This window comes from Dermacentor andersoni, chromosome 2 (assembly GCF_023375885.2).
Source record: "Dermacentor andersoni chromosome 2, qqDerAnde1_hic_scaffold, whole genome shotgun sequence".
Lineage (NCBI taxonomy): Eukaryota > Metazoa > Arthropoda > Arachnida > Ixodida > Ixodidae > Dermacentor > Dermacentor andersoni.
The window spans coordinates 59,752,838-59,769,547 of record NC_092815.1 but is presented as its reverse complement, the minus strand read 5'-3'; the positions used below and the strand labels follow the sequence as shown (position 1 = coordinate 59,769,547).

Below are 16,710 nucleotides of genomic sequence, written 5' to 3'. Positions count from 1 at the left end.
CATACGTTCCATGACCTTCGCCACGCAGGACGTGAGGGATATCGGTCTCATGTTGTCGATGTGAGGTGTCTTCCCAGGCTTGGGTATGAAGCGGACTTCTGCCTCTTTCCATTCGTGTGGAAGATTGCCAGACTCCCAGACCCGGTTCATATACTCGAGCAGCTGTCTGCGGGCCTTGTGCCCGAGGTTGTTAAGTAACTTGTAGGTAATGGTATCGGGTCCCGGCGCGCTGCCCCTGTTGCTCTCGGAGATTGCCGATATCAACTCGGTGTCAGTGAATGGCTTGTCTAACGCTTCATTGGTAGGTCCTGCGTAGTCGGGAGGTGCGATATCACCCTTCTCCGTTTTCAGGTACTTGGCCTTCAGGTCGTTGATGAGTTTGTCGGCACCCCCAGTATAGTTGTTGAGGGTGCGCGTGAGGCTTCGATTAGTGGCACTCTTGCTGCCGAGAGGATCGATCAGGTGACGAAGGAGGCACCACGTCTTCCTGGTAGAAAGGGTGCCCTGCAGTCCATCACACACGCTCAGCCAGTTCTCTCTGCACAGCTTGGACGCGTATTCAGCTGCTTGCTTGTTGAGATCATGGATGCGTTTGCGAAGTTTCTTGTTGTGTCGTTGTTTCTTCCAGCGTCTGGTGAGGCTGTGTCGTGCTTCCCAAAGGTGGGCAAGCTTTGCGTCCACACAGGGTGTCTGCAGTGTGGTCGCAATTTTCTGGGTGTATTTTTCTACGAGCTCGAGTTGTTCCTTAGCCCATTCCCCATACGATTTGGTGACAAATCTACGATTTGGTGACAAATCTACGCACTCTCAGCACTACAACAATAGCACGTGATGCGTTTCTAGCACGATGTATGATGGAACACAGCCTACGCACTCCATATCTTCATACACTTGTTGACGATAGCGCGTTCAGGAAAACAAATCTGAACAAGCACCGAGAATAGTACCCGTGCATAAGCTTACTCATGCCTGAGCTCCGCACCCCGTCAACAAAGAAAAAAGCTCCGTTCGTACACGTTTGCACCTCCAGTACCCTCAAAATCAATCCCTAACATAAAACAAAACAAAAACTGAGTTCTTCACTGACGCGGTTAGCTACGAAACTTAGCCAAAACATTCCGAAATTCCTTGCAAGAGCCTCGTCGCAGGAACTCGACGGCCAACTGTCATGTTGATGAGTGCGCCTAGAGGCAGAAAAAAAGAAAAAAATAAAGAAAAGGACGCGAAAAATACCACGTGATGGCGCTCAACCAACTGGGAGACGCAGAACTTCTCTGCTGCTTCCTCACATGCTCCTCGCAGCAGCGGCGGCCGCAAGATAAAAGTATGTCGCTACCTCTTAGTTTTATTCAGGGACCTTAGCAGCAGTAGGGCCACAGCGACACCCCGGGGGTGTGGACTGATGCGGAAACAGCCACATTGCGAAGACCGTAAGAAAGAACGCCCGCGCGCCTCTCCAGTCCGGTCGTAGTATATTACAGCCTAGGGTTCGCTGCGACCGGCATTCCTAGTAAAACGAGGTCATATCGACTATCAACTGACTTCATCCGGGCTTCATCCGAGGTGCGACAAATATGCTAGTGCTATTTCAGGGGGATTGGTTCATGACCTCTGCAAAAGCATTAAACTTACAGATTTATTTGATTGCCTTTTCGACGGCTCCCTTTTCCGCATTAGTGTGGTAACACTTTAGTGTAGTAGTTTGGCCTAAGTGTGGTAGTGGTCTTAGTGTGTGGTAGCACCTTATCTCTTAGCTTGGTACTAGTTATTAGAACGTGACCTATCACGGGTATTTCACACAGACGAAAGAGCTGCTAACAGACACAAGCGATAATAAGACAAATGATCGTATGTTGGAGAGGCATCACAAACCCCCTGACACCGGATACATTAGGAACATTCTGTGATAACCATGCCTCTCGCGCGTTATTTAGCCATTAATCTTACTGTACAAAACCACAGCTATTCTTGCTGAAAGGTCTTCCTCAAATGCAAAGTGGCCATCAACGTAGAAGTAGGCATGAAAAGACTTTGTGGAATGTGCATAAGTAAAATGTCAAAATGTTTCTCAGCCCATTTATACACAGGAAATTGGCCCGTATCTTGATCCGGCCGGATGCAGGAGAATGTACCTTAATGCCTGACAAGTGCAGTTTTACATGTTGTTAGGGTGTACATGACACGAAATATTTTTTGTATATTGTTCCACTTATTAGTATCAACGTTTTTCTCTTGCATAGCTTTCCCATTTAACCAGGCACTACGTTGAGAAGCCCTAACACCAACGTGGGTCACGATTTATCATCAGTAAAATGGCTCACCATTCGATCTACGACGTGCGTCGGACACGTGTATTCATTTTAATGTCAATAATATGGTGTTGGTGTCACGCCCTCGCTCAAGATAAAGAGCTGAACCTGACTATTCTTCACACCAACGACATTCATGCTCACTTGGAAGAAAGCAACAAATATGGTGGCGAATGCTTTGATAAAAAGGGTCCGAATTCTACATGCGTCGGGGGAGTTGCCCGGATTGTGACTAAGGTGAGTGCAAAGGCACAAAAATTGGTTCCTGCATTGAAATTGCACGCGTACGTGACTGACTTTGTGAACTTGGTGACAGTTCTAAACACCTCGTACGAGTGTTCGTTCTTAGTCAATCATTGTTATTTCCCGCCACCGTCCATAGTTGCAAACATGTGCTACACTGAAGTTTTGTGGTTGAACTCTCAGAAGTAAACCTAGAATGAATCAAACTCGCAAATATGATGCTCAGTCATGTACTTTCTGCGTAGATTTCCCCCTGTTACATGGGAAGTCAACGCAATAGGTGTGTAATTCTTCGCTGCTCAAAACTTTCTGTAATGTTGGTTCTTTGCAGTACACATGCTGCTTGTATAGATACGTTTGTTTCATTTCTACATACAAAAATTGTAGTTGCAAGTACGTTACAACATGCTCAATTGATTGACTCACTGAACGTTTGCCGGCTTCCAGAAACTCAACCCGCCTATGTTGAGGCGCGCAATAGAAAAACATCAAAGAGCGGAATTATTCTGATGCTCTGGTTTTGGTCTGTAACCGGGCCATTTCTAACGTCACTCAGTCAGTGTTTCTACAGAAGACATTCCTTGATCTACAAATGTTCAGTCCTTTCCTCTTCGGGTTAGGTTACTTCATGCTACCATTGTGTTGTGCAACAAGTACGTCTGACTGAATATTTGTCATAATTAATATGTCGCCGTAGTCCTCTAAACTACACTGGCATGCAAAAATATTATTCGGGCCTACAGTGTATAATCCCTAACGTTTAAGTTGTCGCCTTGTGGTGGACGCCATTGGGTTGCTAAGAAAGCATCGTCAGGGCTTTACTTGTTTATTCCATATATTGCATCTGCTCCACTTTAGTTACAGCCGTTGAGCAGAAACTCCGGTATTCATGCGCTCCCGACGTGGGTCGCACGCTGCCTTTTCTAATCACAAAGCCAGACCTACTAATTACCTAATGGCGTAGCAAACAGCCTTACAGTTGTAAAAATCAACCAACAGCATAGTTCAAGCGATGTAACATGATATTAACTATTGTGGCATCGAATTGACTTCGTAACTCGTCTTCTTGGCCGCACACGGAATCGCACTTACCATTCATAGATCATTCATATCTTGATAATAAATAGTTTCCGTCAGTGAAACTTCTTTTCAGGTTAGCATCTCTGTCTGCATTATTTGGTCTTTGTATGAAGCTTCGCTATATCTCATGCATGAAACACGTTTAATTTTAATATTCATATAACGCATATTCGCCGCCTTTAAAGCTCTCATTAAACCTAGAACAGCCTTAACAAAGCAACAAAGAAAGAAACATTGCAATTCCACGTCCAACTACTATGTGGCGCAAAAATTTAAGGCCTTCAGTACCCCCCCCCCCCCCCCCCATTGCACGGATATATTAAATTAGTTCACATCAGCAGGGTATCATTTCAAAATTCTGCTTACTTTATCAATAGTCGAGTACTAGCGCAATAACTGAAGTTTTGATTTTGGCGTCCACACTGCCGAACGTGTGGGCACCACGTGTCATTTCAGGAAATATTACGTTAGTTTGATGTGTTTTTGTGCAGGGAAAACTCAGGTTATCACCTTGCTCATTTTCAAATAAAATTCGTTCCTTTTCGATTAACAGCTATCTCTTAACAAACGCTCTCAAAATTCATGACGTCGCAGGCTAATGGTACGGAATTGACACTATGGCGTCACCATCAGCCTTGTGTTCGCATGCCTACAGCTTAACAATCTTAAGGTGATTACGTGGCGAATCATTTGGCATTCCATAGCGCCAATATGCCGGTTTAGCTCAATTTATTTCTATTCCATGTCCCTGTAAGCGTTTCGGTGATGTTGTTGTCGTTGTGACAGCGTATAGGTATATTAACGCGACAGCGTTAAGGGCCCCATGTCGCAGAAAATCCGGCGCCGGCATCCCGCGTCCGACGTCCAGCGTTGGACATCGTTTCGGCAAAAGATTTTCGAACCACCCATACCCAGGCCCTCCATGTGGCACAAGGACGTTGCTGAACTAACTGAATTTCTCAAGCTAAAATACGTCGAAAAATAGTAAAGTACCACTTACACACAACCTACAGACATGATAGCGTCGGATTGTAGCTTGAATATACGAGAAAACATAATTCTGCTAAATAAAGCAATGAACAGGGCTAGTTGTTGGACATTCATGATTATATTGCGCTTAGTGTTACACTGATGAACATAATAGACAAGACTAGATTAAACAGTTGATTGTTTGCGCTACGTACGTCCCCGTCTTGTCCCTTATGTTCGTTAGTGTAACACTAAGCGCAATATAATCATAATTCTGTTAAGCGAAAACTAAAACAAAGCCCTTTTCCACCGTTTCTACCATTGATAGACCGGCCACGGCGTCCGCCATTTGCGCGCGCCGGCGCGTGAATATCTTGGAGGCCACGGAGCGGCGCGCCCAGTTCCTTGCGGCACCTCCAGATGGAGCTCGCCTTCGCCGCACCGTGGCCCACGAAAAAGGCCGCATTTCTACCAGAATGCTCGGCTTCGTGCATAGCGTTCGCCGCCAGCGTTTCCCGGTAAACACTACAGTTACATAAGCTGCAGTTGCCGGGCAGCGTAAGAAGCAGTCATGTATCTTTGAATACTATCGCGTTTCATTCTTAAAGGCGAAGCTTAAGCGGCCTCCAAATTTTTTAGTAAATTCTATCTGTGCGCTTAGTACGGAAAAGCAGCAATGTGAAGCGAAGAAGCGCACTGCGATGACATAGATTTGATGATCTGTTCTGTTGCGCGAACAGCTGCAGGGAACTGTCTGACGAATCCATTTTCAACTGTCTGATCTTGTAGAAACACTATTAGTGGCTAGCAGTGTGTTCAATGGGGCTGGTTGGTTCATCTTTAAAATAAAAACAGGAACGGCGCGACACAGGACGAGCGAGTAATGAGCACAGGACAGCGCTCTGTCCTGTGCTCTTCACTTGCTCGTCCTGTGTTGCGCTGTTCCCGTTTTTATTCTGTTATTGGCTGATGACACGACATACCTTTAAACAGTCTGGCAAAATATACTTATTTTACAGGTAAAGGAAATTAGGCAAAACGTGCGGAATGCGTTGTTTATGAACGCCGGAGACTTCTTCCAAGGCACGCCTTACTACACCATCTTCAAGGAAAGCGTCATAAGTGCAGTCATGTCAAAGATGGGCTACAACTATGCGGTCAGTTGATCCCGTTTTCTTGAAGGAATGCTCCTGCACATTCTATTTCTTCCTCATTTCGTGCCCTTTTAGTGTTCGAGATTGTTTCTTCATTTAAGATGTACAAACACACTTTTGCTTACATGTACATTATGATAGCATACTCGTGAGTGTTAGAACACCTTTCCAGTGCAAGTATGCAATGCGACGGACAAGAGGTTCCTTTGCACTTCGTAAATATACCAAAGATATACAACATAAACAGAGAAAAAGAGGACTTGTAGCTGTTTCACACCCGACAGATCAGTTAGCTAGTTAGTAAAAAAATCGGCAGAAGCCATCTCACGATTACGCGTGATGGATTACGTGTGAGGTGTCTACTGCAGCAGAACTCCTCTTTCACGCTTCCCTGAAAACACTTGGTGCCATCTAGTGCTACCGCCGAAATGCATCCGAAATCATTGCGCACTAGCGCTAGAGAATGCTGAGAAACGTCATGTGCAAACTTTTTTCTGGACACGCTGCACCATGTAGTGGCACTTCCGAAAAGCCTGCGCGTGGCCGCGAGACAAGAAGCGTGGCGCTGACAATTATTGCGAACACTCATAATTATTCCTTCGCTTGCGGCGCAGTCAGTGGCACGTACTCAGTGACCCAGCTTGGCGAGACGTTCACTGAAGAGCGGCACATTCCCAGTACGTTCATGGCACAGCTTTGTAAAGCTTCGGCGTCAAAGGGCTTCACTGAAAAGCGGGATCTACCCACTGCAGTTGGGCCACAGCCTGCTAAGTTCGTCAGGTTGAGGAACATTTGTGGAACATTTGAGGAACATTTGTTCAAACAAACAAATGTTTGAGAACATTTGTTCCCTTGAGGAACATTTCTGAGGTGGGTTCAGTTCCGACTGGCATCGGAGAATTTGAAGAGATCTTTTTTGTCATTGTAGAGCGGCATATTCCCAGTGGCGCATACATACTTACCAAACTTTGCGTCCAAGATGTTCATTGAACGTCTACTGGCACCTATTGGCACATACCCAGTGACTCAAGTTGGCGCAGGAAAGGTTCATTGAAGACCAGCACATACCGAGTGGCAGATACCCAGTACTTCAAGTGGGATGAATGAATGAATGAATGAATGAATGAATGAATGAATGAATGAATGAATGAATGGATGGATGGATGGATGGATGGATGGATGGATGGATGGACGGACGGACGGACGGACGGACGGATGGACGGACGGACGGATGGACGGATGGACGGATGGATGGATGGATGTATGGATGGATGTATGGATGGATGGATGGATGGATGGATGGATGGATGGATGGATGGATCCCAGAAAGTGCGTGAAGTACCCTAAGAATACTAACGCATTAAAACCAGTATGACTTCTCAAAGGCCTATTTGTACTGAAAAAAATCTGAGGACACCAAAGCACTTCTTATTGGTTGTGAATGCGAAAAATGTGAAAGCATTAATGCCCAATTGAACGCCGTTGAACGGTTCTTCGAGTTACGAACTCCCCGCAGGCAAGTGAGTACGTTGAAACGCTTGGCCAACGCATCCTGATACTACAAGGCCGGTACAGTTCGATCCTGACATCATGGTACCTTGCCCGACTGCCATAGAATCTAATGGGGACGCTTACGAGTTAGCAGCGGTGATTTTAACGTCACAGCTTTTGTCACGCCAGGCTTGGCAATGGAAATTTCGGTCCAAGTAGCATGGTGTTACAGAGTGCAGAGGCCTGCTATCTGGGATGCGCTGGTTTAGCCCAGTGGGAAAACACTCGAGCGTGGCGTCGTAGGTTCGAAACTCACTGCCGCCAACGTTTTTTTTTTAGAGTTCATTCTGTTTTTATGCATAAATTTGTTTATAGCGATTGCCGAGGCGAAGTCAGAACGCAGGCGAGAGCTTGCGCAGACAAGGAACGTGCGGATAGTCCGGGCTTCCGAGAGCGAGGGTGACGAGGCATCGCAGCAAAACCCTTTCCCCTCACGAAACTGGCGCGCCCATTCGCCCGCTCTGCTCCGTCGAGGAACGCGCGTGACGTGCGTCGCAGACAATGGGAATTTAGGTGCCGTTTCGTTGCTACAGACACCGGCCTTCTCGCTCAATCGGCCATTTGATGCTTTCGCATCAAAAAGTTATAGTAACCGGGATGTACATACAATAGGAGGCTATTAGAAGTGTTGAGGAGAAAATGCTTCACATTTCTGGTGCTTTTCTGTGACTATTGCACTGACTGTTCAGTGCATAGAGAGAAAAGAAGTCAAGCTCCTTGTGCAGCAGTACAGCTCTGAGCCGTGCTGCAGCATGAATACGCAAACCATGGTCCATCATTACAAAACATTCTTACGTTAGAGCTGTTCGTAAAGAATATGCCAGCCATAGAGCTTGCGGAAAATATTACCAGAGCGGAATGTAGCGCTAGAGTGTACGGCAATTGCAAGATGACAGTTCAGGCAGCATGCGAATGATGGACAGCACATAGATTACCCAGGTTCTGTCCTTTTGTCCTCAAGCAAATTTTTTGTCTTGTGAATTACGTTGTAAACGTGAAAATTCAAAATAATGATGTATGTAATTATGAATTATTTTCAGTGCCTTGGAAATCACGAATTCGACGATGGACCGGAGAACCTGGCCCGTTTTCTTCAGAAAATGAAAGAAGCTGGTGTGACGATTGTCGGCACAAACACAGATTTTTCAAAGGAGCCGCTGCTCTCAGGAAACGAGCTTGAGAATCATGCAATAATAGATATTGACGGGACGAAGATCGGAATTCTAGGCGCGGTAATTCCTAGCACGCAGTATACTTCAAGCCCAGGTAATGTACACAAGCTTCATCTTTAATTTAGCTTTACAACTGAATTAGGTTTATCACATTTACCAATTAAAAGCTTAAAACAATAAATTTAATGCATTGACATGCAAGTGACTGAAATAAGATTGTCAGATTTGCAACGTTTTTTTTTTTTTTTCGTGCGTTAATTGTAAATGCTACTCGGTGCACGTTAAAAGTGGTGAATATACACAGGTCAGTGCTTCACATTGGCCCTGATGTGATGAATCGAACGCGTAGACTTCTGCGCCCATACTGAGGGAAGTCTTCATTTGTGTTTAATTCACCGTTCTTGTGTCTGTGCATGCGTGGGCTCATTCCGTCTGAATTGGCAGTAGCGTTGAGAAATAAAGTGAAGAGTGTGACAGAAAATGACGCTGCAATAATAAAAACAGTTATCAGGCAGCAGTTTTCAATATATGCAGTTACCCCTTGCTATTCTAGCTTTATATTTCTTTATTTATGTTGCTGCAGGGCCAGCAATAAAGCCTTCATGACCAGCCTTTTTAGTAAAAAGCCATGATTGAGCTTTCAAAAGACGCTGAATATATGTGCAGCCGGTGGCTGCTGAGGTGTTGTCTATAAAGTGACTGTACTGTAAAGGTTCCTGCTTACCGGCATTAGTAAGATGGGATTCAAAATAGTGCAAAAATATTCGGTCTGATATTTAGAAAAACCACCTGTACGCTAGGTTGGTCTCAAGAAAGATGCTGCGCAATGTCGATGGCGAACATATTGATAGCGAAAGCGACCAGACAACGACAACCATTTCTCACGAAAAAAAATTCAGCGATGGTTACGATACTACCTAATACAAAATTTGAGCGCAGCTCTATGCGTGTTTTCATTTTGCGATATACTGGCTGGCGCGGACAATCTGCCTCGTGCGGCACGTTGCAAATGGACTGAAGTGTGGCTTGACGGCCTCGCTAATCTGGAGATCGCGAGCGCTAGTGTGTGAGTGACGCGTGGACGCGATTCACAGCAGCCGCCGCCGACAGACCTCCCAGACGACGCGCGCTAGTGTGGCGCCATCTCGTAGACATCGTCGCCGCACTACGCTTTTCCTCTCACGCTTTTGACATTACCTAAACTGATTTACGTAACCTAGTCCGATAACGTAGTCCTCCATAAAGAAAGCAACAAAATCCCAATAAAGAAAGGCGTCAGGCAGGGAGATACGATCTCTCCAATGCTATTCACAGCGTGTTTACAGGAGGTATTCAGAGACCTGGATTGGGAAGAATTGGGGATAAGAGTTAATGGAGAATACCTTAGTAACTTGCGATTCGCTGATGATATTGCCTTGCTTAGTAACTCAGGGGACCAACTGCAATGCATGCTCACTGACCTGGAGAGGCAAAGCCGAAGGGCGGGTCTAAAAATTAATCTGCAGAAAACTTAAGTAATGTTTAACAGTCTCGGAAGACAACAGCAGTTTACGATAGGTAGTGAGGCACTGGAAGTGGTAAGGGAATACATCTGCTTAGGACAGGTAGTGACTGCGGATCCGGATCATGAGACTGAAATAATCAGAAGAATAAGAATGGGCTGGGGTGCGTTTGGCAGGCATTCTCATATCATGAACAGAAGATTGCCATTATCCCTCAAGAGAAAAGTTTATAACAGCTGTGTCTTACCAGTACTCACGTATGGGGCAGAAACCTGGAGGCTTACGAAAAGGGTTCTACTTAAATTGAGGACGACGCAACGAGCTATGGAAAGAAGAATGACAGGTGTAACGTTAAGGGATAAGAAAAGGGCAGATTGGGTGAGGGAACAAACGCGAGTTAATGATATTGTTACGTAGGAAGACGCAGACGAAAAGCTATGTACAAATATATTTACAAGGAAAATACGCTGCGCTTGGCCAAGAGGCAACAGCCCGCGCTAGCTTCTAATCGTCGTCGTCGTCTTCACACTGCTGGCCTTTCGTGATCGCGCATATTGTGCCGTAGCACTACCCCCGGCTGCAAAAGCGCCGTCCCGGAACGACTAAAGATCGGACTCGGAAGCAGTGTAGTAGGCCTTGAGCCTACTGACGTGTACGACATCACTAGATGCCACAGGAGAGGACGAGGTTGAGGCCACAGGAGAAATTTCGTAAGTCACAGGCGTCACCTGGCGCAGCACGCGGTAGGGCCCTGTGTATCGCGAAAGGAGCTTCTCTGAAAGTCCGACGTGACGAGAGGGCGACCACAGGAGCACGAGCGCACCAGGTGAAAACTGTACGTCACGATGGCGGGCGTTGTACTGACACTGCTGAGTGGCCTGTGAGGCCGTCAGTCGAGTACGGGCAAGCTGGCGTGCATGGTCAGCGAGGGCGATGGCGTCGCGCGCATACTCGCTTGTTGAGACCGCAGCAGGAGGAAGTGCCGTGTCTAGGGGCAAGGTAGGTTCGCGACCGTACAGTAGATAAAAGGGAGAAAATCCGGCGGTGTCGTGCCGGGAAGAATTGTACGCAAATGTTACGTAAGGAAGGGCAATGTCCCAGTCGTGGTGGTCCTTGGAAACGTACTTGGCCAGCATATCGGTAAGAGTACGGTTTAACCGCTCTGTCAGGCCATTGGTTTGAGGATGGTATGAAGTAGTCAGTTTGTGTTGAATGGAGCAGGAACGCACAATGTCAGCGATAACTTTCGAGAGGAAGTTTCGACCACGGTCAGTAAGCAGCTGTCGCGGGGCGCCATGAAGCAAGATAATGTCACGCAAGAGAAAGTCCGCGACGTCAGTGGCGCAGCTGGTAGGGAGAGCCCGAGTGATAGCGTATCGGGTGGCGTAATCAGTCGCGACGGCTACCCATTTGTTCCCAGAAGATGACGTGGGAAAGGGACCGAGCAGGTCTAATCCAACACGAAAGAACGGTTCCACAGGGACGGTGATCGGCTGGAGATGACCGGCAGGTAGCACCTGAGGTGTCTTCCGACGCTGGCAGGGATCACAGGCAGCAACATAGCGTCGAACGGAGCGAGCGAGACCAGGCCAATAGAAGCGGCGGCGGACGCGGTCGTACGTGCGGGTTACCCCAAGATGTCCTGAAGTGGGTGCGTCATGCATCTCAAAGAGCACAGTCTGTCGTAGCTGTTTTGGCACGACAAGAAGAAGGTCAGAGCCGTCAGGGAGGAAGTTCCTTCGATACAGAATGCCACCCTGGAGGACATATCGGCGAACGGATGCGTCGGTAGGTGTAGAGCGCAGACGCTCGATAAGTGCTCGCAGCGATAGGTCTCGGTACTGCTCATCGGCGATGTTACCGAAGGCAGAGACAGAGAAAATGCCGTTGGCGCTACTACTGTCGGCGTCGTCAGGCTCGTCGACCGGGTAGCGAGACAGGCAGTCAGCGTCCTTGTGTAGTCGGCCAGATTTATAGGTGACAGTATACGAATATTCTTGGAGGCGTAAGGCCCAGCGACCAAGTCTTCCTGTAGGATCTTTCAGTGAGCATAACCAGCAAAGCGCGTGATGGTCTGTGACAACGGAAAAGGATCGGCCATACAAGTATGGGCGGAATTTCGCAACCGCCCAAACTAGGGCCAGACACTCACGCTCAGTGATGGAATAGTTGCGCTCCGCGGGTGAGAGGAGCCTGCTGGCGTAAGCGATAACACGGTCGTGGCCACGCTGGCGTTGTGCCAGTACTGCTCCAATTCCGTGACCGCTGGCATCAGTACGGACTTCGGTAGGCGCAGAAGGATCGAAATGGGCCAAAACGGGAGGCGTTGTGAGAATGTCGATTAGATGAGAGAATGCAGAGGCCTCGTTATCGCCCCACTGGAAAGGAGCGTCTTTTTTCAAAAGGTCGGTTAGTGGTCGTGCTATGGCGGCGAAATTTCTCACGAAACGGCGGAAGTACGAACAAAGGCCGATGAAGCTGCGCACATCCTTGACACACTTCGGAACAGGGAAGTGCGTAACAGCATGGATCTTGCCTGGGTCCGGTTGTACTCCGTTCGCGTCAACGAGATGTCCAAGGACGGTAATCTGGCGACGGCCGAATTGGCACTTCGATGCGTTGAGTTGCAGACCGGCTCGCCGAAAAACGTCCAGGACTGCTGAGAGGCGCTCGAGGTGCGTAGCGAACGTTGGGGAGAATACGATAACGTCGTCCAAGTAGCACAGGCACGTGGACCACTTGAAACCGTGAAGAAGGGAGTCCATCATGCGTTCAAAAGTGGCAGGGGCGTTACATAGACCGAACGGCATCACTTTGAATTGATAAAGACCGTCGGGTGTGACAAAAGCAGTCTTCTCGCGGTCGAGATCGTCCACGGCAATCTGCCAGTAGCCGGAGCGAAGGTCAATAGAAGAGAAATAGCGAGCACCGTGGAGGCAGTCAAGGGCGTCATCAATCCGAGGTAGGGGATACACGTCCTTTTTGGTAACCCTGTTAAGGTGCCGATAATCCACGCAAAAGCGCCATGAGCCATCCTTCTTTTTGACCAGTACTACAGGTGACGCCCATGGACTATATGATGGTTCAATAATGTTCTTGGCAAGCATTTTGCGAACTTCTGCGTGAATAACTTGACGCTCAGCTGGTGACACTCGATACGGGCGGCGATGAATAGGAGGGGCATCGCCGGTATTAATGCGATGTTTGACAGCTGTAGTTTGGGCTAAAGGACGATCGTTAAAGTCAAAAATATCGTGGTAGGAAAACAGAACGCGGTAGAGTTCACGAGCGTGGTCGGAGGGCAAGTCGGGGGCAATCATTTTCCGTAAGTCAGCGATGGTACAATTTGCCGACTGCGATGGTAGAGGAGTATCGGATGAAGTGTCGTCTACTGCAATGGATGCTACTGAGTGATCCTCGAATGAACAAAGCTGGGCCAAAGACATCCCACGTGGCAGCACTTGTGTCGTCAAGCCAAAGTTGACCACTGGCAGGCAGACGCAATTCGCCGTAATAGATAAAACTGTATGGGGTACTGTGATCCCATGTGTAAGGAGGACGTCTTGCATAGGAGCCGCGATGTAGTGACCGTCGGGGACTGGTGGGGATGACACTAGGTCAACGTAGGTCAGTGCCGAAGGTGGCAAGCGAACGAAGTCGGCGGAACTGAGGCGACTGGGGTGTGGTTCAGCAGGATCCAGAACAGGCAGGTCAAGGCGGAGAGTACTGGCGGAACAATCGATGAGAGCAGAATGTGCGGAAAGGAAGTCTAAGCCGAGGATGATGTCGTGGGGACAGTGGGCGATGACTGTGAATAGCACGATTGTTGAGCGATCGGCGAAGGAGACGCGGGCGGTACACATACCAATTACGGGGGCTGTTCCGCCATCGGCGACACGGACAACAGGCGTCGTGGCGGGCGTGATAATTTTCTTGAGCCGGTTACGAAGGTCAGCGCTCATTACGGACAAATGCGCCCCAGTGTCTATGAGAGCAGACACAGAAACACCGTCGACTTGCACGTCAAGAAGGTTCAGATGAGTGGGCAAAGTCAGTAGAGGATTTGGCGGCGTAGGGAGCAATGCAGCGTCACCTCGAGGCGCTGCATCGTCTAGTTTTCCGGCTGGGAGCGGCGTCCGAAGGGAGTCGGCGAATAGGCGCGACGGGGCTGGGGAGAGCGAGATTGTCGTCGTTGGGGCGAAGGCGAACGAGAATAGGGGCGGTTCGTTGCAGGAGAATCAGTGGCGGCATTATCGGAGTGTGCGGCATAGGGACAAGAAGGGCCACCTGAGGGGCGAGAGTAGGCAGTATAAGTAGGCCGGCTCGGGGAACTCCAGCGACTACGACAGTGCCGAGAAATGTGCCCGATTCGATGGCAGTGGAAACAAATAGGCTTGTCGTCAGCAGTGCGCCATTCAGATGGGTTGCGGAAACGTGGTGGGTAAGAAGATGCGGGACGGGGCGAAATCGAAGGAGCCGGGCGGGTATTAGGGCGATGGGCCGAGCAGATGGTGTGAAGACCCATGTTTTCAAACTCCTGGCGGACAACTGCCTGGATCAGTGAGACCGTGACTGCAGATGTGTTGGTGGGACTGGAGTCGAAGGCAGCCGGATAGGCGGCCTCGATCTCACGCCGGACGATCCTGGTAACATCGGCAGTGTTGTTGGGACGAGGAGCGTCGGCACAGGAAGATGTCGCTGGGGTGTTGGGCAGACGGGCAAACTGCTGGTCAATACGTCGGCTTTTGGCGAGTTCCAGGCGGCGGCACTCTCTTATAACAGCATCCACCGTCGCTACGTTGTTGCAAACGAGCAAGTTGAAGGCGTCATCGGCAATGCCTTTGAGGATGTGGGAAACCTTGTCTGACTCAGTCATGTGGGTGTCAACTTTGCGGCACAGAGCCAAGACGTCCTGAATGTACGTGACATAGGGCTCTGTTGACGTCTGCACACGGCCGGAAAGCGCCTTCTGCGCGGCAAGTTGTTGACCGTAGGGGTTGCCGAACAAGTCTCGAAGCTGTGTCTTAAGTGAATCCCAACTGGTGAGCTCATCTTCGTGCGTGCGATACCAAACTCGAGGTGTGCCACCGAGGTAAAAGACTACGTTGGCGAGCATAATAGTAGGGTCCCACCGGTTATTGCGGCTGACGTGTTCATACAGGCTGATCCAGTCATCGACGTCTTCCCCATCTTGGCCCGAGAATACGCCAGGATCACGGGGAGCGGGGAGAGTGATGTAGGTCGTCGAAGTGGCAGCAGGTGTCGGAGCCGGCGGAGTCGGGTTGTCGTCGCCGGGAGCCATGAAGGAAGGCTCGACGTACCGTCCACTGCGAAGCTCCGTGACGAGGTACAGGGAACGTCCACCTCCACCAGATATGTTACGTAGGAAGACGCAGACGAAAAGCTATGTACAAATATATTTACAAGGAAAATACGCTGCGCTTGGCCAAGAGGCAACAGCCCGCGCTAGCTTCTAATCGTCGTCGTCGTCTTCACACTGCTGGCCTTTCGTGATCGCGCATATTGTGCCGTAGCAATATCTTAGTTAAAATAAAGAAAAAGAAATGGGCATGGGCAGGACACGTAATGAGGAGGGAAGATAACCGATGGTCATTAAGAGTTACGGAATGGATTCCAAGGGAATGGAAGCGTAGCAGAGAGCGGCAGAAAGTTAGGTGGGTGGATGAGATTAAGAAGTTTGCAGGGACAACATGGCCACAATTAGTACATGGCCGGGGTAGTTGGAGAAGTATGGCAGAGGCCTTTGCCCTGCAGTGGGCGTAACCAGGCTGATGATGATGATGATGATGAAACTGATTTACGCCTCATGGTTCAGCTGCACCCTCCTCTCCGCTTTCCGCCTCACGTCATTCATCCCCCCCGCTGCGCTCCGCGATCGCTTTCATCTTTTGCTGTGCTCGTTCGCTCGGTTACGCCGAGGTACGACGAGGTATGACGCCGAGGCACGCCACGCTCCCGCTCTAAAATGTTTTGTTAGTTTGGACGGTTATCCTTACTTATGCGAGAGCGGTGGCAGTTTTCTGCGTGCTGATGGTTACGATGGACAGTGTTCATTGCAGATACCGACTACAAACACGTACACACATCGCTGATCAAGAAATAACTTCTTTATGAACTACTATCAGATCGTAGACTTTTCCAGACATTGCAAGGAGGGCACTATGTGGTCTGCGGAATTTCCTGTTTACGTGCGACGCACCCTCGAAGTGCTGACAGTATGCATGCATGCGTTTCAACTTTAGCTTTGTTTTTCAACTCCCAGCTTAAGCGTGGCAGTTCGTCCACTGCTAGTTCTTGTTTTGTTGTCTCGTCGTCCGTCATCACATTTCTTCTACAAGTTTTCATTATTCATAACAATATAGCCCAGGTAGAAGTGAAATAGAAAACCAAGAAGCAAATGTTTTAAACATGTTTACCTTTGACACCAGTCGAATATCATATAGCTACTTTATGCAAGCCGCAAGTGGGTATACTAAAGAAGAAATAACAATCAACATTTCACGTACGCAAATAATCACCGGAACAAATCAGCAGAGTTCAGCCATTTATTCGGCTTTGAGCTCGTTTACTGCGACAGCCACGCAATTTTACAGCTTGCACAGTCATCTTTTTCAGAATAACCTTGTCTTTGCCATGGGCACAACGAGAACACAAATCTTAAAGCACGAATTATTCTGCGCAAGATAAATGCTAATGTCTTGCACAACCG

General features: G+C 48.6%; 1 protein-coding gene across 3 annotated transcripts in view; it reads left to right on the top strand.

Annotated features, from left to right (window-relative positions):
- LOC126542228 (protein 5NUC-like) overlaps window positions 1-16,710 on the top strand; it is a 131,725-nt gene that overhangs the window by 98,018 nt on the left and 16,997 nt on the right. For all 3 annotated transcript variants that reach the window (XM_050189190.3, XM_055077106.2, XM_055077107.2), the window contains exons 2-4: window positions 2,241-2,546; window positions 5,621-5,758; window positions 8,347-8,572. In XM_050189190.3, coding sequence (XP_050045147.1) covers window positions 2,313-2,546; window positions 5,621-5,758; window positions 8,347-8,572 — 598 coding nt within the window. In that variant the 5' untranslated portion in view covers window positions 2,241-2,312. The remainder of the gene's footprint in view (window positions 1-2,240; window positions 2,547-5,620; window positions 5,759-8,346; window positions 8,573-16,710) is intronic.